The 22,172-nt window shown below is 41.3% G+C and overlaps 4 protein-coding genes across 5 annotated transcripts; 3 read left to right on the top strand and 1 right to left on the bottom strand.

The window, feature by feature from the left end:
- Positions 1–102: 102 nt before the first annotated feature.
- Positions 103–3,180, top strand: LOC129593618 (uncharacterized). The gene is made up of 5 exons (XM_055490030.1): positions 103–345; positions 610–1,487; positions 1,616–1,715; positions 1,789–2,460; positions 2,800–3,180. Exons 2-5 carry the CDS (start codon positions 647–649, stop codon positions 2,927–2,929), a joined length of 1,743 nt encoding a protein of 580 aa, XP_055346005.1. The 5' UTR covers positions 103–345; positions 610–646; the 3' UTR covers positions 2,930–3,180.
- Positions 3,181–3,415: 235 nt separating this feature from the next.
- Positions 3,416–9,175, bottom strand: LOC129593614 (DNA damage-binding protein 1-like). Its single transcript, XM_055490023.1, has 5 exons — positions 7,337–9,175; positions 6,681–7,147; positions 5,719–6,376; positions 4,115–5,618; positions 3,416–4,038 (listed from the first exon to the last, which is right to left on the bottom strand). Exons 1-5 carry the CDS (start codon positions 7,851–7,853, stop codon positions 3,765–3,767), a joined length of 3,420 nt encoding a protein of 1,139 aa, XP_055345998.1. The 5' UTR covers positions 7,854–9,175; the 3' UTR covers positions 3,416–3,764.
- A 3,867-nt stretch (positions 9,176–13,042) lies between these two features.
- On the top strand, positions 13,043–16,328 carry LOC129593617 (Ig-like V-type domain-containing protein FAM187A). 2 transcript variants are annotated; one of them, XM_055490029.1, is made up of 8 exons: positions 13,043–13,781; positions 13,886–13,914; positions 14,014–14,139; positions 14,231–14,385; positions 14,957–15,145; positions 15,540–15,697; positions 15,763–15,936; positions 16,001–16,328. In XM_055490029.1, the coding sequence occupies exons 1-8, from the start codon at positions 13,090–13,092 to the stop codon at positions 16,152–16,154; spliced, it is 1,677 nt and encodes a 558-aa protein (XP_055346004.1). In that variant the 5' UTR covers positions 13,043–13,089; the 3' UTR covers positions 16,155–16,328. The 2 variants fall into 2 exon arrangements, with proteins under 2 accessions (XP_055346004.1, XP_055346002.1); XM_055490027.1 differs by having other exon boundaries at positions 13,886–14,139.
- A 227-nt stretch (positions 16,329–16,555) lies between these two features.
- On the top strand, positions 16,556–22,095 carry LOC129593615 (thioester-containing protein 1 allele S1-like). The gene is made up of 15 exons (XM_055490024.1): positions 16,556–16,878; positions 16,950–17,196; positions 17,452–17,685; positions 17,802–17,859; positions 18,144–18,263; positions 18,335–18,419; positions 18,479–18,566; positions 18,965–19,561; positions 19,675–19,860; positions 19,957–20,133; positions 20,260–20,352; positions 20,543–20,594; positions 20,808–20,934; positions 21,108–21,222; positions 21,428–22,095. Exons 1-15 carry the CDS (start codon positions 16,793–16,795, stop codon positions 21,776–21,778), a joined length of 2,616 nt encoding a protein of 871 aa, XP_055345999.1. The 5' UTR covers positions 16,556–16,792; the 3' UTR covers positions 21,779–22,095.
- The last annotated feature ends 77 nt before the right edge of the window (positions 22,096–22,172 follow it).

Below are 22,172 nucleotides of genomic sequence, written 5' to 3'. Positions count from 1 at the left end.
GCGCTAAACGAGCTTAATTGTGGGGGTGTCCGCCCGAGCTGCTGCGCTATATTTAAAAAAATAAATTGCTCTCCCTTTACTTTTACCAGCCAGTAGGTTCAATACTCCATCGGCCCCGAATAGATTTGTTTTCGCTTTAATATGACTTTGTCGCGGCTATTTTTAGCTTTGGCTTTTGATCGTTGGGACCCGTTTTTCCGTGGTCCTGCAACAGTATAAGTATTTCAGACTTCTGTTTCATCTTCATCTGGTTCTATTTGAAAATGTTGACATTTTTCAAGTGGAGAGTAATCGGAGTATGATCCATGGATATTCTGGAGTTCGCGCACGATTTCAGAACTTCCGGTAAGTGAATTACCAGTTTACCACTGAAAATATATTTGTCACCAACGAAACTGCAGAACTTCTGCTAGTCAATGGTCTCCGTAAGTTGCGGGTTCTGTTCGAAGTTTTTAACATTGACCTCTTTTGAAGCGCTCAGTAAGTGTGTTCAGATACGATCAGTGCGTTCATGTTCAGATAAGCACTCTGATAAAATATGATATTGCATTATTGCTGCATTGAGATCAAGTCAAGGCTTATCACTATTATCAGACTTTTTCTGTTTAGGTTCGTAACGGAGATGTTGCCATAATCCGTTTACAGAATGGAGTCAAAAAGCGAACTGTTTTCGGGTAACGCAGTAACCCGAAAAGCGTCTGCAGAGCAGAGTGCAGATCCACTGGATGACATCAGCAGTCAAAAGTTTTCCATAAACATCCTCAACACGATCTTGGTCCCGGAAGCCGAGGGAGTGTGGTGCATGGGATATGTGCGGGAAGTGAAAAAGGACAGTGTTCTTGTTGACTTTCAAAGCTGCATTAAAAAACCTTCGTGGATTTCTTCCCGTTTGACGGTGATTCCGCCAACATTTCAGCGGCCTATTGGTCCGCCCGGGAAATCCGTCCGCAAAATGAACGTTAATGTGGCTGTTCGCTCAACAAGAGACCATCCGCTGAAACTACAGCACGGTGTTCTGCTTTCGAAATGTTCCTATTCAGACAATTACCTGTGCTATGTGGACTTGGGGGTCAACGAGACGCTTGAGCGAAGAGTCGTCCACCGTTGCCAGTTGAGCTCATATACGGCACTACTGTCCTCCTCGGTAAACCATTGTGGTCAGTATGTCCGGCATGAAATTCCCTTTGCGGATGCCTCATTGATGGTCAGTGTCAACACTGCGCGGCTGCAGCGTGCGGTCAAATATGCTCGGCAAGATAGGTTGCGCGATAATATAACCAAGCAGTTTGGATATGAAGAGAGATTTCATTTTCATGTCGAGAGAGATACGGCAGTGTTCGTCTGCCTAGAACAGTTGTCCACTTCTAAAGTCTGGACGGATGAAGCGCTCCACGCCGTTGTATGCAACTGCTCCCTCGATGGGACATTCAGATTTTCCCTAGAACTTCCTCGTCAAATTTTGTTACCGAGAGAAGCGTTTATTGAAGGTATGTAGTGAAACCTGTGCGAGGAAGACATCGGGAACGGTTTATGGAAATGCCTCACAAATAATGCATTGTGTATGATGGATTCGCGATTAGAGTACGTATCCGTCTAATAGAGTTCGTGCTTTCAGATGGGCTGGAAAAAGCACGCCTTGCTGTTTTTATGCTTTCGGAATTGCTCGTGGAAATTTTTATCCACTTAGATCTTTATAGTCAAGCTTTGGCGAAAAGGTATGCGCTGAGTTTGTGCTTAACCAGATGATGCACTGGTGAACCAAGTGCTTGAAAAACAACGGTGCATTAGGGTTTGCTGGTTATGGAAGGAGGTGATCAGTGGCATCAAGACGGACCACCGGATCATAAACTTGAGCAGTTACCTGCCTGAAAGAGATCCGTGGGATAATGATAAAGGTTATTATCTTGCAAGCCTTCTAGATCACGCATTCACCCGGCAAACCAGAACGTTATTGCTTGAACACTGGTCGCTAAACTGGAAAGCTCTCAATTTGTTTTGTGATTTATCATCCTTCAGAGGAGTGCGCTTCCTAGCCATTCGTCTGGAGAACTGTAAAGTTGCTTATGAGGTTAGCAGGCCGTGCAAGTCTTGTGAAGAAAAGCTTCTTCATTTGGATAAACTACTCGCTGTGAGTCGGCATGTTATTTTGACCAATTATACGATAACGGGTGTACTGGCTGAGTTTACACTATCCTCTGGTTCGATACCGAATTGGTTAAGAAATTTCAAGAAAACCCAGTTGAAACCCGATGCTAGATCATTACGGATCCGACGTCTCCGTTTGAATTATGCTGCGATGTCCCGTGAAGAATGCTTTCGCGCTTTTCTTCGAGCATCGGAAGCTGGCTGTCCGCAAGTACCATCGTGGATTCACGTTAATAGCCTGAAAATGTATTATAGTTGGGTGGATAGTGCGACTACTGATTCGGACTGGAGTGGATTAAGAGAATTATTATTCCCGTAAGTGTAGTTAAATTTCATATCATAACAGTACGTTAATCTTTGTTGTGGTTAACGCATTTTTTGCACTGGGTTTATGCATTCATCGCGAAGTTACGGTGAGCTCTGTTAACCCCAATAGCAAGATGCGGTAATACAAAGTATAACTACAGTAAGTAACTACATCATGGCTGCTGGAACTAGAATTTGTGCGCCGTTAAATTTATTCCCTATAAGTCCATTACATGAAGACACCTTCCTAGATGCCAAAATCTGCCGGTGCGGACCGGTAATAATTTCTCTCTTCCGCACTTAGCAGACCCTTTGTTGCGAGGTTTAACTTAAATTATTTTGTTTCAGGTGGAATACGTTTCGACTGCCCCATGTCAAAGCCTGCAAGGATCTCCAAAATGCTGATCTTGAACAGCTACAGCCAGAGCAGTTTACCAAACTGGCATTGTACATGCTCCATTATGCGAATTACGCTTAAAAAAAGCACACATCTTTGCACCTGTATGTACTACGGTAACTACGAGTTACAGTTACAAGCGTTCTAAGGAACCTTTGTATTGTTATTTACTTGTGGTTCGTATGTTTGGTCCGGAAACTATACTTTGTTTGTGCTGATTGGTGCTCACTGCTCATCGTTTTGATATATTTCACGTTATTAACGTTGCTTCATTCATGCCGGAGGAAACTGTTCCTAAATTCTGACCGTTAAGTCACGATAAACCCGTACGTGGAAAGTGTAAGTTACCTAGAGTAAAAACAATAATTTACCGGTATCATGTTTTCTTATGTTGGTACTTGTACCACATGGTTCGCTTCTTGAATTTTTGCAAATAGTGAACTGCATAAAACCTTTTTAAAAAACCATCTATAGAACTGTTTTTCACTCTACAACAGACGCAACAACGGCTCCGCATGGACAATGCACGAGAACAGCGGGCACAAGCAGTAGATTTTATTCATACAGTACTCGCATCTGGAGCAACTACTTATGCATTCACAAAACCGGCTACCTATCGTCAGATGGATTACTTCTTCATCAGTTTGAGGGAACATTTATAATACAGCACAGGAACGCACTTAAAAAAATTATAGAATCCATATCTGCAAATACGCAGTAAACAAAATGTTTCTGTACGTATGCCTACGAGTACTGAAAGTCGTAGTTACAATAAAACAAACATCAATCATTATAAAGCGAAACAGTAATTTAACAGCATATCCGAAATTCCGGCCAAAAACGGCGGACATTAACATCTTTTACTGCCAAAGGCAGAAAACTGGATTTCACGACAACACATTCCCGATATCCACATCTAATGGGACCGTGCAAGGTCTTCCACAATTCGCGTAACTTGTTCAACCGTAACCGGGTTGTTAGAGGCATCCTTCATATCGACAATCAATTCGTGAACTTCTTCGCTGCTCATTGTGGTAATCATCTCGATGAGATCCCCATTTATAACTCCGTAGGCTGGCACAACTGATCCCGCATGACGCTGCACTGTGTTGTATTTCTCGGGGTTGACCCGTCCGAATGGGATGATATTTCGGATTAATTTGTCACACAACTGCTTTAACAGCTGATAACTGAAAAATCATACAGTGGAATCATATTGTGCATCTAAGCAGCGTTTCATTCTAACACAATAAAAGAGTTACTCACGTATTTTCATCAATACTCAAAATGTGCATGATGGCTCCAGCTTGCGTTCCCAAAATCAGCGCTCCATCAGCAAACGGGCGCTCTGTAACGGCGGTATCGGGCAATAGCGTTCCTTTCCGGATAAGATTAACGGTATCCGAAAAATTAATGGCAGCCACTTCAGTCAAATCAGAGCGGTCCCCACTGGCAGGATCAGTCTCCCGGCGGAAGAACAAGAGATTCCCATAATCGTCCATCAGTGCATAAACATCGTCATCAATGAATTCTGCGCTAGTGGGCCACCGCGCAAACGGATCGGATGCAATCATATCGAATTTGTTCTCAGCGCTGCGATACAACCACACCGAGATCGAGCGCATCAGATCGCCAACGAGGATAAAATCGCCTTTCGTCTTGAAAAAGACAGGCATAATGAACTGAGTCATGGCAGTTTCCGTCACCAGCTCCTGGCTTTCCTCATTCCAGTTCATCAACTTTAAAGATGATCCTATTGATACCAACAATTTGCCCTTAAAAATTTCCATATGAGTCGGCAAGCCTCTGGTCTTCGCGTCGCACACTATACTCAGTGTCTTGTCGACGTACTGAAAGACTAAAATCCTCCCATTAGTGCATTCCTTTTCGTCCTTTTTGCTAATTCCCGTTCCCACAATGTAAAACGTTCTTGGATCGTTGCCAAGATTTCCACTAGCTAAAGCCATACTGGTCTCATCAGGCAGAAGTGGAAACGTGGCCAGAATCTGATAATTCGTCTGATCGGTGACCAGAAACTTCTGCGCTGGCATCTGCCCGAATTTCGCCGGTGGCTCCTCCGGTTCCTCTATCATCTCGCTGTCTCCCGCCGCATCGACATCGAATTCCATGGGGTTCTGCATCACAATAAATCCACATGTGCCGGTTTCCGGCTGACAAGCCACCCGCCTCGGCGTTCCCGGCAGCGAAATCGACCGGATGTGCAGTTTCTGAATTTCATCCATTTTCCCCACAACTAAACCAGTCTCCGTTATGATGGCCAAATTATTGGGATAAACAGAAGAATTCAACTGGCACACCGCATATACATGTTTCATATTGACATTGGAGAAGACGAGCTTTCGGCCTGAACTATGGATCACACTGGGACGATCATTACATACAAAAATGTTGGTGGTACCTCTGGCGACAAACGACTGCAGATAAGTCGGCTGGGTGCCTACACTAACACGTTTCGGCTGATTTACTTTTCCTTTAATCTTGTCCAAAACGAAGTATTGCAAACTACCATCACCCAATCCAGCAATGACATAGTCAACGCCATCTAGTTCCTGCAACATGACGCTGCGAGCGAAAACATCCGTGTTCAAATCAACTGTGGCAGAACGTTTCCATTCCGGTGCTGACAGCAAGACTAAATCCATTTTCCACGTGGCAACCACAATGTATTCTGCTGCTTCACCTGGAGTGAATGAATGAATATCTACGGCGGAAATTTGATCATCCAACTTGATTTCCTTAAAGCGGGAACCTACAAAACAGAACACCGATGAGAACGGCAAAATAATTTCCTGATAACAGTAAATCAAACTCGCACAAACTCAATAACAGAATACAAATTATTACTCCACCTGTAGAGTTGCTTGCCAAATCCACAATGAGCAATGTGTCAAAAGCAGCAGCAACGACCTGATTATTATGAAACGCTGCACTAGTGATCTGATGAGAGCGATCCGATGGAAACCATTCTTCCTTTAAAGTGAGTTCACCAGGCACGATGATTCGAATACTTTTTTTAGTCACTTGTACAATCAACCCGTTCACTTTTGCCGCCAGTTGAGTGGAATCGTTCAGGACGAATGCACCCACGTCAATAAGGTCCTCAAATTCTCCCACTTCATTCTCCATTCTCAGTACTTTGGTTTCACTCAGAAAGCTGGCCACCAGCCAATCATGTGGTCCAAAAGCAGCACTTTGCGAGTTCAGAGCAAAGATCTGCCGCCCGGTTGGAGCGTCCAGGGATGTTGTCTCCTGCATCCCGATCCCACTGCGCACAATGCGAGCATGAGATCCCGGCCCCATACCCGAGCACACAATCATCTGCGGCTGCGTGCCCTGATTATCAGACCGCACTAGTGAGAAATCCGTAATAGAACCGATGTTGGAAATAGTTTCTGCCACATCGAATAGGTTGCCTGTTTCCGGATTCGGATCGTCTCGCAGCCGTATTATCATGGAGTCCGACAATCGGGAACCAACGAAAACCACCCGATTATCCAGATACGCTAACTAAAAAAATTAATACTTCATAAGCACATTTGAAATTTATCGATACAATATCAATCACCAGGGTAGAAAAAACGCAACACAGCACCTCGCCGGTGGCAACAATAACAACCAACAATACCAACATGGCATCGGAACCAACAATACTGCTCAAGCTAATCAAGTCAACAGAAGTATCAATAAAACGTAAAAAAATCAAACACACTCCGTGAGGAATTTGCGTAAAAACCTGAAAACGCATTTTTTGGTGTTGACGTCCATTTCACGAATTACGTATTGCTACCCATATAATTTTTCACCGACTTACACAGGAGGTGATAGTCAATACTCCCAACGAAATGACACCGCACTCGACCACCTGAGCGTGTCCAGACTTCTCGGAAGGGGTCTTCTTTAAAAAAATCACATGCAGTGCTCCTGACAGGTCTCCCACCAAGAATTTGGTTCCGGTGGGCGAATCATGCAGCAGCGCGTAGGCGATACCTAAACCGCGATTTTCCTTCTTGACTCCAGCGGTAATGCCCACACCGTCCACATCGGCGAAGGTCAGCGTATTAAAACCACACGCAATGACGCCCTGATTCGTTCCGGGAACACTGCATAAGGAAATGGTATCGTTCTCCAAATTCTTCAGCTCCACGTGCTTGTTCTTGGGTGGTTTGAGCTCTTTCTCCTGGAAATCAACCTCATAGCTGGAGATGTGAGTTCCGTACAAATCCTTATGGAGGAGAGCCAAAGTTGGTCGCGCAGCATTGTGAAGAAACACTATCGAACCTAAACAACGCAAATCCGATTTTACAACGACTGAAATTCATTTTAAATCCCAATACCGAAGTTCATACAGGCCCAGTTCAAACTACTAAAAATTATTAATCGTAAATAAATTTATTTCTAGCTTGAAAGCTTGAAAGAAAGTACTAAGTAGTACACTGTACAGCAACTGAAATTAGGAGAAGTACTTACCGATGTTGCATTCCTCAACGCGCATATTGAAACTCTCAATTTCCTTCGGCTCAGCAGTGTCTTTCAAAGGTATGATGCGCACCAAACTATCGTAAATATGCAGCGCGATACAGCGGTTCTCGGGATCTACAGCGACCTGGTTGCTCTGCTCCGTCACTCTGCCGACTTTATCCTGCACCGATCCGGCGGCTACCGTGCGGATATAAGGACGATGGGTGCCATCCGTGCCCAATTCCAACATCAACACATCGTAGTTAATCATGAGAACGAACAGCAGATCGTTCTTGGCCCAGGACGGATGGATTGTCAGGATGCGAGAAATTGCGGAGGATGTACGTGTAGTCGCGATGATCTTCACTCCTTCACTCGCGAATCCCATGATATCCAGCTGATCTTTCTTAGCCACGGCCAGATTTCGCTCTGTTGGTCGAAAAAAATTGCCACAGGCGCAGGATGTAACCGCTCCCGCCGGCTCAGAAGAGGCGACGTAGAATCGGGGGCGAGTGGGTTCCGCCATTGTGTCGGGAAGATGTTGCCAAACAAATATGTCGTCACAATCAAACCAAAATCAAAGGGTATCTACTGAATGGGGAAGACTTCGATGTTATGGTAGTAACTAAAATCGTGTTCACAGAAATGATTGGTCACTGAACATCAACAGGTTCTAATCAAGAATACGATTCTGCCAATTTTTCAAAAAATGTTGCAGACTCACCAAAATAAAAAAATTAAAATGCAGATAAATTTTAGCGGAACGAACTACGTTGTTAAAGCATTTGAGTAAGTAACTCTCGACCGAAGGCGTTTGGAGATATGCCCGTTGGTGTCCATTTAGGGAGCTTGAGTCGCTTGAGTCTGCTTGACTGCTTAACATTTTAATGAACGAAAGTGATTAAAGGACCTGAACCTGCTTCCTCAACACCTGCTTTCTTGCTGAAATGAACCTGCTTTCTTGCTGAAAAACCATTTTATTCGGCATCAGCCAATACAATTATACATGTACACATATCAATACACCAGCGCAAATTACTACTTAAAATGATTGCACAACATTACATTAAAATGATTGCACACATTTCAACATATTGAAAAAACAACCAAAATCGTTAGTGTCCTTCGTAATCTTTGGACCTGCGTTCCTGCTGAATGTTATTTTACGTAAGACCTAGCTTATTGCAGCAGCTGAATTTTTGTTTGTGCTTCGTGATCGTGTTATCAGCGATGGTTATTTGTGGTAACTTGTAACTATGGATTAGCCATCGCAAACTGGGATTGAAAAGTTATGTTGGTCTAGTGGATTTTTACTTGAAAAGGTTGTATGAAAAGGTTGGTGTTTGAGAAGGTTGGTGCGGCCGGCAACGAAGTGAGGACAATGAGTTATACAGTGGAGCACAATTAGAGAATAGAGAGCATATGTCGACAAATTTAATCGCGTTAAGTAATAAGTACTAATAATTACATAGTCATTAATGGTAAGAACGTACCAAAATTCGCAACAACGTATAGCAACTGTTCCGTGATCAAACATGATATACCTTCTCAGTTCTACGAAATTCTACTTTGCCAAGCACGCTTGTTGATCAACGGTACTCGTATTAAATGCAAGCAGCTTACGATTAAATCAGAAGTACAATTAAAAAACCGGCACAAATTAAATTACGAGGATTCCTGTAGCAGGGTCAATCTGGTCGATGATGTTATGAAATGCACAGATACACATTTTTATGTAGACGTCTTTTTTAGGACTCGCTTCCTGAACATCACAACAAATTTTGGTTACTAGTATACTCAGAAATTGTTCCAAAACTAATTTAACAATATTATCATTGCGTGTGCCGGTCGCTTAGCTGTTCAGTGGTGTCCATGGGTCAACTTCCTTCTTCTGCACTGCTGTGTCGATCTTTTTATAGTCCTTTTTCGTTAGAGGCTGTAGATGTGCTAGATCCACGATCCCTCTACGTGTATTTTAATACAAATTCAGTTCGATAAACCAAACTATTTAAGCCATTAACTAATAAATAGGAGTATGTCTAATAAGCTATTCGTGGTGTAAGCTATTAATTAACTATAAGCTAATTAATAGCTAGCTAATTAATAGCTAGATAGCGGTTTAATAAACTATTAATAAGCTTGCGAGTTCGTGGTGTCAGGATTCCAGCAACACTATATTTTCGAATTTGACAGTTGACAGTGACTTACTTGAATTCCTCATACGTAGCGGTTTTTTGTGCAGCGGCACGAAATTTTGCTTCATTGCGTAGGCGGTAATCATTCTCTTGGCGCAATGCCTCATCCATTTCCTTCTCCAATTTTTTAGTATCCACCCGGAAGTAGGAGTCATTTGTGCGTGATTCAGCCATAATAAATATTTATATGTGTAAATGTCCTACTAAGGGTACAGTAATTATATAGTACAAAACTTTTCTTTTCTAGATTCCTAGGTTCCGCTTTTTCAGGTTCCTAGATATGATTACAGATTTTGCGGATACGGAATCCGTAGTCTCTGGGAATCAGCGTTTCGCCTGAAAAATAATTGCAGAATTGCTTTCGCAGTTTACGACTACGTGCTGTTGCAGTAAGTCAGTAAAAGGCCAGGTGCTTATGGCGGGCACCCGCCTTGGCGGGTGTGTTAAGGCGGGTATTAATATCAGTGGCGGGCACAGCCGAATTGCACATTGCACTGAGGCATCAGTTGCACTGCACCTGCCTAATCGCTAGTGCACTTCTAGTCTTCTACTGTGTTACGAGCCTTTTCGATTTCGCCTTTTCGATTTGCAGCTTTTGTGTATTTGCCTTAGTGTTTTTCGTGGCTGAATTTTATCTGCAATTTTTAAGTCATAAAAACGAACGTTCTGTCGTTTTTACACTCATGCATATAGGGAGCAGGTTCATACATGTTTTACTTTGATACAGTAAGACCAATTGAAAGCAGAAATTGATGTGAAGCGATTTGACCTAGATCGCTTCACACTTTCAGATTTTTAAACAAAATTTAAAATTGTTAAACACAAAAAAGTGAAAAACACTGTATCCTGACAGCATCTCATATTTTTCCAAGCAGGCCTCCCAAAGTTATCTACTCCAAAGCACCAAACAAAATAAAAGAACTTTTGTAAATCAAATTAACGGTAAATTAGAAATAGTAAGTCACGCAGATCAGAAAAAGTGACTACATTTAAACATTTGAACACCGTAAATAGTCGCAATACGTACAGAACGATATTATTGATGTTAGCAATTTACATGCACAATGTATTTAACTGTTCAGAAAATAATTGACCGCATTCTCTTTGAATTTCGTGCATATCGTAATGCGGAAGCTTAAGCAGTTATATCTCTAATAATCTAAAGTTTTAATTTGCTGATGGAAGAGCCTCGAAAAGTTTTATAACCATGCCGTAAAAATTTTCGGGAAAGTCGATCAACCAGTCAGTGATAAGCAAAGTTAGCAAACCAAAAGCACAAATCGATCTATTAACAGTTTACATATAAATATGTAGTTTTTGCTACACCCGATAGTCCCCATACAACTAGGTTTTGCTCGCACAACGGTTTTCAAACACAAACAGAAGAGGGTTCCAACCTGGGTCACATAGAAAAGATGAGTAAAGCGCGATTTGTCGCTGTAACGTCCCGATTTGTTTTATTAAATAAGGCTACAACCTAAGTTTTTTGACTTCCGTTCATTCCATCCACAGAACTTTTCTCCCAACTAATTCGATCTCATAGTACGAGCGAAATAAGAAAGAATCACTTGGCATGCATTCTTTGAAATAAAAAAGAATTGTTTGGTATGCATGTTTTGATATTAAAATATAATTATCGATTTAGGCTGTAGCCTAAGTCGCTGTTTTATCGTTTCCCAAAATAATCTTTTGCAATTAGGTTGCAGCCTATTTTATTGCGGTATGCTACATGCCAGACCTGGGCAGTTATAACTTAACTCTATAACTTAACGCGAGTTATTTGCGAGTTATCGAGTTTTAACGTAACTCTGTAGCGTAGCTCGCTACCCAAAAAACTTAACTCTAACGTAACTCGCCTGAAATTTGTATACATTGTCTATGGTAGCGTAACTCGAGGTATAACTCGAAACTCGGTTTTACTTGCATAAATAGCGTAACTCGTAGCGTAACTCGCACGCTACCTGTAACTCATAACTCTAACGGTGGGTGCCTTTTCCATAACTGCCCAGGTCTGCTACATGCTCACCTTTTTTGGTGTCAAGAAAAGCTGTGATTTATTTTCTTCTGCATGTAAAATTTTTAAGGGTAAGAATGCATTTAGTCTGAAGTAAGATACTCTTTGTAAGTCAGAAATTCCCTTTCTTCGGCTTTAACGAAAACTGTTGCAGCTAGATATTGTTTGTGTCGCTTCCTTTTTTCTACCAAATATCAGCACACTAATTTTGTGGTTTTTGAGCGATGGATGCTGCATGATAAAAACACATGCTAACACATGCTAAAAAAATTATTCATTTGCTTGTTTTTTTTTCATTTTGCGTCTTATTGAAACTTACAAAAAAATAAAGTTTGCTCCTTAGTAGGCTCAGCGTTAGACACTAAATTATAAGACAAAACTGCAAACATTTATGCATATTATGTTCCCTATATGGTAAGTATTTTCCTCAGTGCGTAAATGCTAAAAATTGACAACACATTGGACTACCATAATAGAGGGCAAAAATAACCTGACGTGGCTGCAAACAATAATTGTAAATGTTGGTTCGTGTGACCAAGTCAGCTGAAGTTGCCTTCTTTTTTGAAATGCGGAATCAAATTAGCTGAAGTTACCTTCTTTTTTGAAATGCGGACGGTCAGTTTATTTAGTAATATTGTACTGCTTTTTCTAATGTTACAGCTTTAATCGCTTTCACATACGTGTTTGTGATCTGTATAGATAAAATGTACGTATTTAAATATTTTGCGACTATGCCTTTTACGGTAACCTTTGCATAAAAGAAAATTTTTAAATTAGAGGCGTAAAAAATTTTCCGGCGACTTGAGTGAGTTTTTTGAAGCCATTAGAATAAGTGCTTTATCACAGTAACAGGTCACTGGGGCATGACATTTATTCTGCATTTCATGTTTATTTAAATTACAACCAAGCAGCTCAACAAAACAATTTAGAAAAATCTGCGTATTTTTTGTAAACAATAGTGCAAGGGGTGATTTTTGAAAGTTTTAAAATCATAAATCGTGCAGCAGCGTGAGCAAGTATAGTGCATATGACTTGCGGCAAGGATGCGCTGCTAGTGGGAAAGTGCGCTGTGCAAATGCATTTCTGCAATGCCCGCCATCGATGCCCGCCTGATGGTTGACACCCGCCTTATCGCACTTGCTAAGGCGGGTGCCCGCCATAAGCACCTGGCCCAGTAAAACTGTAAAAGCGCATCACGCCGGTGGCAAAATCTGATGCACTTACAGTACAGTACTGTGATCAGTGATAATTATTGCTGTGCGGAATCTGTAGTCAAATACATGGTACAATTACACAAGCATCTTGAACTTCCTTGCGCCGTGCGATGCAGTTGCCATAGCAACAGATGACTACTTGAAGTATAAAAAAATATACTTGTACTTGCACCTGTACAGATGTACCATTTTATTTTAGCATTTATTTTTTTATTTCGATTTGTGATGCGAAAGTTAATGTTGATCTTGTGATCCACTGATATGCAGTTAAGTACAGTACCTAGAGGCTAAGGACTAACCAGTAAGGTTGCGAAGTTCGTAGTGCTGCTTTTTTCAAAAATGACGCTGTTTACGTCGGTATTAATCACCGAATATTATATAACGCCAGCGGCCAGCCGTAGCGCCGTTTGGCACGAGTGCTACAGATTAGTACTGTACAGTACTGATGACCTTTCCATTTTGATGTCCGGATTACGTGCTTTTTTATCGTTTTACTGCTTTAAACCGGTTGCACATGCGGCTGCTCCTGTAACAACAATGAGCAATTTAAATTTTTATGGTGCTGTTATACCAGTACCATTTATAATAGTCATGGTTGTAGGCTTCATATTCTCCAATTTACTGATAACAGAACAACGAGCTTTGGATCCAGGGGCTGTCAAAGGAATTTGGCCACATGAAGAGAAAATCAGCAGGAGCCAGACACACCTATTAAAGAATACCAAGTTATCGCCCAAAGCTCGCACTGGCCGTGCTGAAATTAACTACTTTGATGACGATCGCGAATCTGACGCAAAAGGGGATGAGCCAAATGTGGCTAGATACAACCATTCTTCGTCCGAAGATGTTCAGGTGCATTACCGCCAAAGTCTGGAATATTACAGAAGAGCACGGCACGGAGGCCCAATTGTCGAAGAATACTTGAACTGCGTTACCGAGAATGCACTGCTGTACGAGAAAGTTGATCGAATAACGAGCGAAGCCAACATGAAGCTGATGGGTCAAGACGTTACAATCAAATGTGGCGATTGGTAAGGTGTTGCCATAAACTAAAACCCTCAGTGACATAATAATTAAATTTTTCTTTAATAATTTTTATTTCTTACATTTCGTTTGTTTTGTGCTACTCGTATAGTCGTTATCCGGGCAAAGAGAACGCTAAAGGTAAACAGCGACACATTATTAAGTGGCGTTTCGTTCCCTACGATGAACCACATGACATCGAAATCATGTACGACACTGAGAAATATCTTTTTAATGAAGCTACATTTGACTTGACCATAACCGATCTTAATGATCACGATTCTGGAAGATATTTCTGCGTATCCGATCGGACAACTGTTCGGGTCTACGATATACAAGTCGTGGAAAACGAGCCGACTACAACGGGAAGCAACAGTACATTACGCAATTTCGAGTCGGCGATTTTTAATGGCAGAAAATCAAAGGAATTCTAACTTTACTATTTTATGTTAGCAGGTCTTTGAAAACAGTGCAGACGGACCACTGAACACACCCAGCGAAGAGTTAAACGTATCGAATATCAGGATATACACCCATTGGGACACTTGGGCTGGCTGCAATGAATGCGGGAAAGGTTCTACACGACGCCGGGTTGGAATCTGCACTGTTCAGGTGATAAAATGCGCAGGGCGCACCTTATCAGTATTTAAGTTTTACAAATAGTGCTTTCATTAACTGTAAGATTGATGATCAATCTAGGATGACATAGGAAAAAAGCGTCCGATCACTCCGACCGCCGTAAAATTCGCCCAGTTAAACACGATCACTTCGGCAGCTGCTCATTTCGGCAACCTGGTATTTCGCACATGCCGAAGTATGTACCAGATTTTAAGGTTACGAAAACGACTTACAGGGGCAGCTATCGTGCAACAAATCTTTGTTTCTAGTCTAGTAGGCAAAAGTTTTTGACTGAATTTAATTTGCTAGTTTAATCTCGCACTGTGTACAATGGGTTTACACTTTACAGTCAGTTATACAGTAATTCTCATGCTTTTTATAGCTGGCTGTTCATTTTTAAGGGACAGTGCTTGTTTCTTTATTCACGAAATACACGAGTAGGAGAAGCATAAGTATGTGATATGTGGGAAGTTGGGAACAAGTTTTCTTAAAGAAGCAGGCATCAAATATATACAGCAGTGAGTGCTTACTGATTTGGACTTCGCAACTTGGTATTCTCTTGTAGAAGCAACGTTACAATGACCCAACACTCCCCGTTGACTATCCCATCTTTGGCATGTTCGCACTGGGTGTGCCGTGCCGATCGTTGTTGTTGCCTGCCAATTTTACTGCTGAATTTAGACAGCACCTACAACGCCCAAGCGAAGTGCTGATTGGACACTGCCACGAACCGTGTCCGACGCTCCCGCCCGTGGTGAGTTTTGACTTGTGGTTATGGCAATTTCTATTTCAAACTTGCCGTCTGCAGTGGAACCTCCGAGTTTGAACACCTCTAAGCGATAAACACCTCTGAATCTTGAACAATATTTTTTCGTACCCTCGTAATGCATAACACTGGAGGTAACCTCTAGAGACGTGAACACCTCTGAACCCTGAACAAAAAATTACGTACCGAGGGTGTTCAAGATCGGGAGGTTCCACTGTATTGGCAAGCGATTAACATGCTTGATTACATCCTTACATCCTTGTACTGTATCTGTACGTCTGAGACTCTGAGGCCCTGACTGGTTGGTCACGTGCACAAGCTTTAAACTAGAATCAAACCGCAAAATGGTACAACCACACTCTAGTAAAGACCAGACTTTCAGGTGTTCGTAACTGATGAATCTGGAAGAATCGTGGATCAGTATGAACAGAGCGAAGGGAAGGTGCAGATTCTAGATGCTCCACCGAAACTTCCGCCTTTAGTCCAGCGGGAAACCGTCCACGAAAAGGAAGAAAGTAGAGTGCGGATTTCTTGCCCGAGGTCGAAAGTGCATCCATAGGAACAATTAGAATCAGCGGATAATTTAATTCAGTGGGTTGGTTTAGGGGCGCAAAAAAGTCGGTTCGATGGCAGAACTGCTCCACTACGGACAAAGGACTGCGTTGCCGTCCCGTCGATCCGTTTGGAGTGGAGAAATCGTCGCAAGGGCGAGTGCGAATAACCATTTTGAACGCTCTGCTTATCAAAAAATTAAAATTCTGGGATGCCGGTATATTTAGGTGAGTGTTGAGGTTGTTAAAAAAATTGTTCGCTTCCTGTTTAACCTGCTGATTTAATTTTTAGTTGTTACTATGACGGACGCCTGGTGGCCACCACAAAACTGTTTGTTCAACCTCGAGTCAGGCGACCATGGAGAATGATTATTACAGTAGCCGGGATAAGCTTTATTGTGATGTTCTTTATTATTGGAATTTGTTACGTAGTCAAAAACACATGAACTGCTCATTCATTATTCGGTAACTTTTGACAGTCTCTCATTGAGCGCAGTCAATACTGCCGAGAATATTGTTACGTGCACGATTAAAACGTTGTTTTAATGCACTCAGAAGTAATCGATTTAGTTTCCTTGAAAAGTATGTCTACGTTACTATTTCTAAGGCGATCGCAGAAGTCAGGCATTGGTATACATTAAAGGTATGGTAATGTTTTTCAAAAGATTCGTGAATGTGGCACAAGTGATTTCCTAATCGGCATCACGCTTGCTAAAACCAAAACTTGTTCACTGCCCAGATACCATCGAACTCAAACTCCATCGCTTATCGATAACATTTGCAAGAAAAATCAGTCATGCCCTTTACTACGGATCAAGCAGTTCCGCGTAAAAACGTCATATTGATTGTGTAGAACTGTGGACGTATCGTTATGGTTCGCATTAAACATTAGCGTTCAGGCCGGTTTTCTATAGTGTTTTGATGTATGCGACCGCCATTTTATCTGTTACAAAAATACTACTGCAGACTGCAGTCATTGACACGCGGTGAGGATGTACGTGTGCTAAAACTTGATCGGTGTTTTTGTGGTTAAGTCTGATTACATATCGCTAATTATCGAAATAATCTTGGTTGTCTACCGGAAATGGATTCTGGAAGATTTTTCTGTTTTTGTTTTATCGTACTAACATGGTTGGCAAATACTGCTGTAAACGGTGTACTAATGGAAAGGTTAGTAATTTTACATATTTACGGCAGTAAATTGGTGAAACCATTATTTGATCCTTTAACATTGTTGGCAGAGGTGGAGTCCGAGGAACGATAAATCTCTTGGGAAATGCTCGAGTTTTGGTTTATGCGCCGCAAATGCTGAAAACGGATGCTGCGTATAAAGTTATAGCGCGACAATTTTATGGATCGGATGATCTGTCAATTTTTGCCAAGATTATCGCTAAAAGCAATAGTACTGGAAAAGCTATTATCGTCAAGGAAAATGGGGGTGCTTTGTCAAAGAGCGGCGGACTGACGGAAATTGACTTAACAATGCCGGTAAGTTGTACAATTTAGACATTATTAAAATCAGAATTTGAACGAAGCTGGATTGTAAAAATCCATTTTTGATTCTTTTGCGTTTATAAAAAAATATTGCAAGCGTTATTTTAAGCTGACATGAGTTTCCACTTTAAAGTAACGAATTACCGTTAATGCGAATGTGGCATGTTGCTGTTCTTCTGTCAGTAAATTTGTTTGGTACACAATACACAGCACATAGTAATCATGCAGTGCTCGGTTTATTGCATGCAGTCCAGTTTCCTAAAGGACACATACGAGCACGAACTGGAAGTAGAAGTCGACGATCCGGTGTCAAACTCTAGTCTGTCCAAGAGCTGGCACATCGATTATCATGACAAGGAAGTGTTTATTTTGATCCAACCGGATAAGTCCATCTACAGACAAGGCGATAAAGTGTCCTTCCGCGTGGTAACCGTTGATGAAAATCTTATCCCAAAAGACGTTGCAGCGACTGTGTCCATAGAGGTACGATGTGCAGATCCAGTTTAGGATTGTGTTGCCATGCTTTCGTTTCTGTAATAATTATTATAGTGTCGGCTATATATTAGGATTAAGTTTGACGCGCACTACTGCTTTTTCAGGATTCTAATAGGAAAAACGTCCAAATCCACAAACGAATCAGCAAAAAATTCTCGAAATGTAAGCGCTGACTTGGTGACTAGAATAAGTTACATCTAACCACTATAATTATGTACGAGTACGATACTTATTTAAATTATGTAGTAAAATATGTTATATCGAAAAAGCGTCATGTACTTTACATACGAGTACATATGTAATTAATCGAATATCCGGTCATCTTTTATCACTCCTTAACTCTTGCGTCAGGCACGTGATTTATCATTACGTGTTTTGAATTTTGTTAGTTACGGTACCAGTCTATCAAAGTTATTCAACCAAAAATAAACGTACATGTACCGTAGATCCCGGTTACTTCGAGGATTCCTTTGTCCTGCCCATTGCGGCTGCCCCAGGGAACTGGACAATTCGAGTAACCGTGCACGATACAGTGGAAGAAAAATTGATCTGGGTCCGACAATACGGTAACACCAGTTTCTTCTTCTGTTACGGTTTATCGTATTTATTACAGCCTGCAGCTAATATTTCAATACAGAGCCACGACAATTTGATGTGTCCTTGCAAATGCCACAGTATATCTTGGCTGATGCATCTCATTTCCCGCTGGCCGTGTTAGCGAAGTAAGATTTCCCATTCATGGGACGCATTTTATAAATAGTTTCCGTAAGTCTTATTACAGATACTACAGCAGTGGAAAGCCTTCCTCCGGAGAAGCTGAGTTCTCTGTCACTGGACCTAACGGCCGGTCGTTTAAATATAATTCGCAGGTATGATTTTAATTTTTAAATATATCTAATGAAGTTTCGAACGTAATATGGCCAGATATTACCTGTACTCGCTACAGATATATACCTTGCTGATTTGGTTAATTACGTGTACCGATAACGGCGATAAACTTCTTATCGCAAAATTTGAAAATAAAGAAGCCGTTACTTTAAATGCAAACCAATTTAGATTGTATGTCCTGGGTGCGATTCCCAGGTTGGGTAACTTTTATCTCATAAAATCAAACCAAAAAAAGTACAAAATTTTTAAATGTACCAAAAAAATTTTCCATTAGCCTGGTAGATATCTTCATCAGCTTACGCTGAATAAGTTGGCTACTGTAGGAAAAATGATAATAATAAATACTCATAACCTAAGATTCTGCGCTGTATTTTTATAGCTGGTTAACGGTAAAGGATCCGTTTCCATTCCACTGCCTAACCTTCTGTCAAACACTGAATTAATCGTCACCTCCACTTACTACATCGAAATCTCCGCTACCGTTATCGACAACATTTACCGTTACAAACGCGACGTATCCGGCACGATACCGCTGCATGTGACACCATACAAAATTAATTTTATCAAACCGGCTGACTTCTTCCGCCCAACTTACACGTACAGTCTGCAAATTCAAGTGACCCAACATAATGGAAAACCACTTCATTTTGACCGCACTCTGGATGCGTATAAGGAATTAGAAATCTTTATGAGCCCAAAAAAGGCAGCTATTGGGCGCAGTGTCGTGAAGAAAACAACATCCAAGGGCGACAAAGTGCTGGAAAATTTCACCATCGATCTTAAACCAAAATCAACCACCCAGCGCATTGATGTCTTCTATCAGATCGGCGATTTGCGGGATAATGTCACACTGCTAGCAGCTGACCGGTCGGATACTGAGGATTTTATTGATATCACTGTGCTGAAACCAGACAGACACAATCCCAGACTACAGGAGTTTTCAATAATGTGCAACTGCTCAGCGTTCGATTATGTGGTGAGGGCAATTTTAGCAAAATCAGTGCCGGTTTAGTATTTGTTGCTGACATAAAAGAGTAACGTTCTGAAAACCAGTGCGATGTTTTTCTGAGCATAGCTGATTCTCAACAGGTGATTTCTCACGGAAATATAATTCTGGCCGGAACTCACGATATGGAAGAAAGAAGATTTTCTTTCGAAACAACTGATGCAATGGCTCCAAAGTCGACTTTGATAGCATATTACTACAGTCACTCGCAGAATCCCGTAATGGCGTACAGCGATTTCCATGTTACTCGAACTGGGTTGTCCGAAGAAGTGAGTTGCTGAAAATTACCAAGCTGTACCTACCAACGTGTTGAACAGTTACTTGAACTTATGCTCTGTAAGCAAACTTTTTTGCCTTTTCCTCAGGTTGTGCTAAATGCAACATGGAAATCAAAAACCCGGGATAACCAACACCGGTACAGCGATCTGGACAAGACGATCAGCATTCATGCGGCGGCATTACCGAATTCTCTTGTGGCATTCCTGGCAGTCGACAGTCGTCTGGCTACGGTTGACCATGTTCACAATATAACAGAAGATAAGGTCAGCAAATCGAGATCGTCTTTCATCTGCGTAGCAAAGAAGTCGTTTCTTTGTAATTCGTAATAACTATTAACACACCACAAATAAATTGAGAGCACTAACAACAGATATAAATTACATTTTCAGGTTATAAATAAAATCCTGGAAGCAAGACATCTTGGATTTACCAACATGCACCTAAAGCGGATTGGTGGACGCAATTTGCACAAGTTCTTGAAGGTAAAATTGTTCGCCTCTTTACTGGATAGAGAATACTATTTCGGTTGCAAACCTGAAATACTTAATACTGAATACTGAAATCTAAATTTTTTGGTTGGTCTCGGCTGCAGTTTAAATAGACATCGTTTTCGTCTTGTCCTCGTTGCTTTATGAAATGTTTTTCGCACATCTAATATTGTAAATTGTATAGGTTTCTGGATGTGTAGCACACGAATTCAACTTTGCTCGCCCCAATAGTCACTGTAAGTGGGAATGCCGAACACGCTGACTTAGATTATTTTCATCTTTCTGCTTTTCTGAGTACGTTAAATCGATTTTTGTTGGCAATTTTAAAACCACTCCAATCCGAATGTGATTTTGGTGCTATATTAAGATTTAAGGGCACAAATAGTCAAAATCTTAATTTTTTACCCAAGAAAACGGAGTCATATGCACAAAAACTTTAATATATTTAGTGGAAGAGCCGGTAACGAGTTATCTCTCTTGCACTGATGATCTTTGTGCTCCACCACCTTCGCCGAATGCTGTGTTAGCCCGTATGGATTTCCGGGATTCATTCCTTTTTATAACGGGACGTGCGAAGTAAGTACAAAATCGTGCATGCTATCGAATTGTGTTGGATAAATAAAAACTTAGGAGAAAGTGCAAGGATATACATATATGGTAAAGCAATGCATACTTTTACAGTGCTGTATTCATTTGGCTTTCCCTCACTGTTTTGTTAAATGATTAATTTTCGCCTGTCCTTTAAACAGCCGTGACGGAGATGTACAGCTGGATACTGTTATCCCTGACACACTGACAACATGGGTATTTACGGCTTTCAGTATTAGCCCTGAAGGGATAGGCTTCATGAAGAAAGCAACAGAGGTACCTGCTGTACTTTTAAAAATTTTGTATCTTGGTCGCAGCTTTTTCGATTTAACAAGGGGATTTGCTACAATATAACCTTTGCTCATTTTGTTGTTGTATACCCCTGGGTTTTGCGTGCACTTTGTCAAGATTGTCATAACTCATGGCTCGTTATAAATTGTTTTCTAACTGCACGTACTGTACCTGTTTTTCTCTATCGTAGTTGTCGTCGCGCCAAAATTTATATGTCGATTTTGACCTCCCACACTCTCTGGAGGTTGGGAAGCGAGCTAACTTCAAAGTGTTTGTCTACAATCACGCTAGCACCAACGAGCATGCCGTATTGGAGTACCGGTTTGCTCTCAACAACCGGACACTGGAGGACTATATAAGACCGTCCATGGACTTTGTCGTATATGCTAACAGTGTCAACAGCACTCTGTTGGTCATTCCGTCTGATAAGCCGGGTATTCTGGAGGTGGCCGTTACCGTGCGGACTATGGAGAATCTGGACCCCGTAATAAAGACGATGGTCATAAGAAACTCCGAGGATGACAACATTGTCGAGACTTAGTAACGTTTTAACAAGAAGTGGAGCTGACCATTTGGACTTCTCCTACTGTATTTATATCTGTGATACATCGCTTTGTAGTGGTTGGTGTTTTCATAAAGGTGACACCATAAACTAGAAATTCGGGCATTACTGTTAATAGGCTTATTCTGTTTCTCTTCCGTCTTCTTTTTCTTCTTCTACTGGTTAAATCACTATTCACTGGAAAAAAATGAGCAACTAGTACTTTAAAACTTCCCGGCAATGTTCTTGGCAAATACGAATAGGCAGATGTCATGCTCAACGCATATCGTTCGCTTGTAATAAAGAGTACCTATGGATTGTAGCATGAGCAAAACCTTGTCCCCAGTGTGCAGGTGCATGCAGTACTGCGAAGCATCAGCAAAAAATATTTAAA

This window comes from Paramacrobiotus metropolitanus, unplaced genomic scaffold (genome assembly GCF_019649055.1).
Source record: "Paramacrobiotus metropolitanus isolate TYO unplaced genomic scaffold, Prichtersi_v1.0 Parri_scaffold0000062, whole genome shotgun sequence".
NCBI classification, from domain to species: Eukaryota; Metazoa; Tardigrada; class Eutardigrada; order Parachela; family Macrobiotidae; genus Paramacrobiotus; species Paramacrobiotus metropolitanus.
This window is presented reverse-complemented; position numbering and strand designations above follow the sequence as displayed.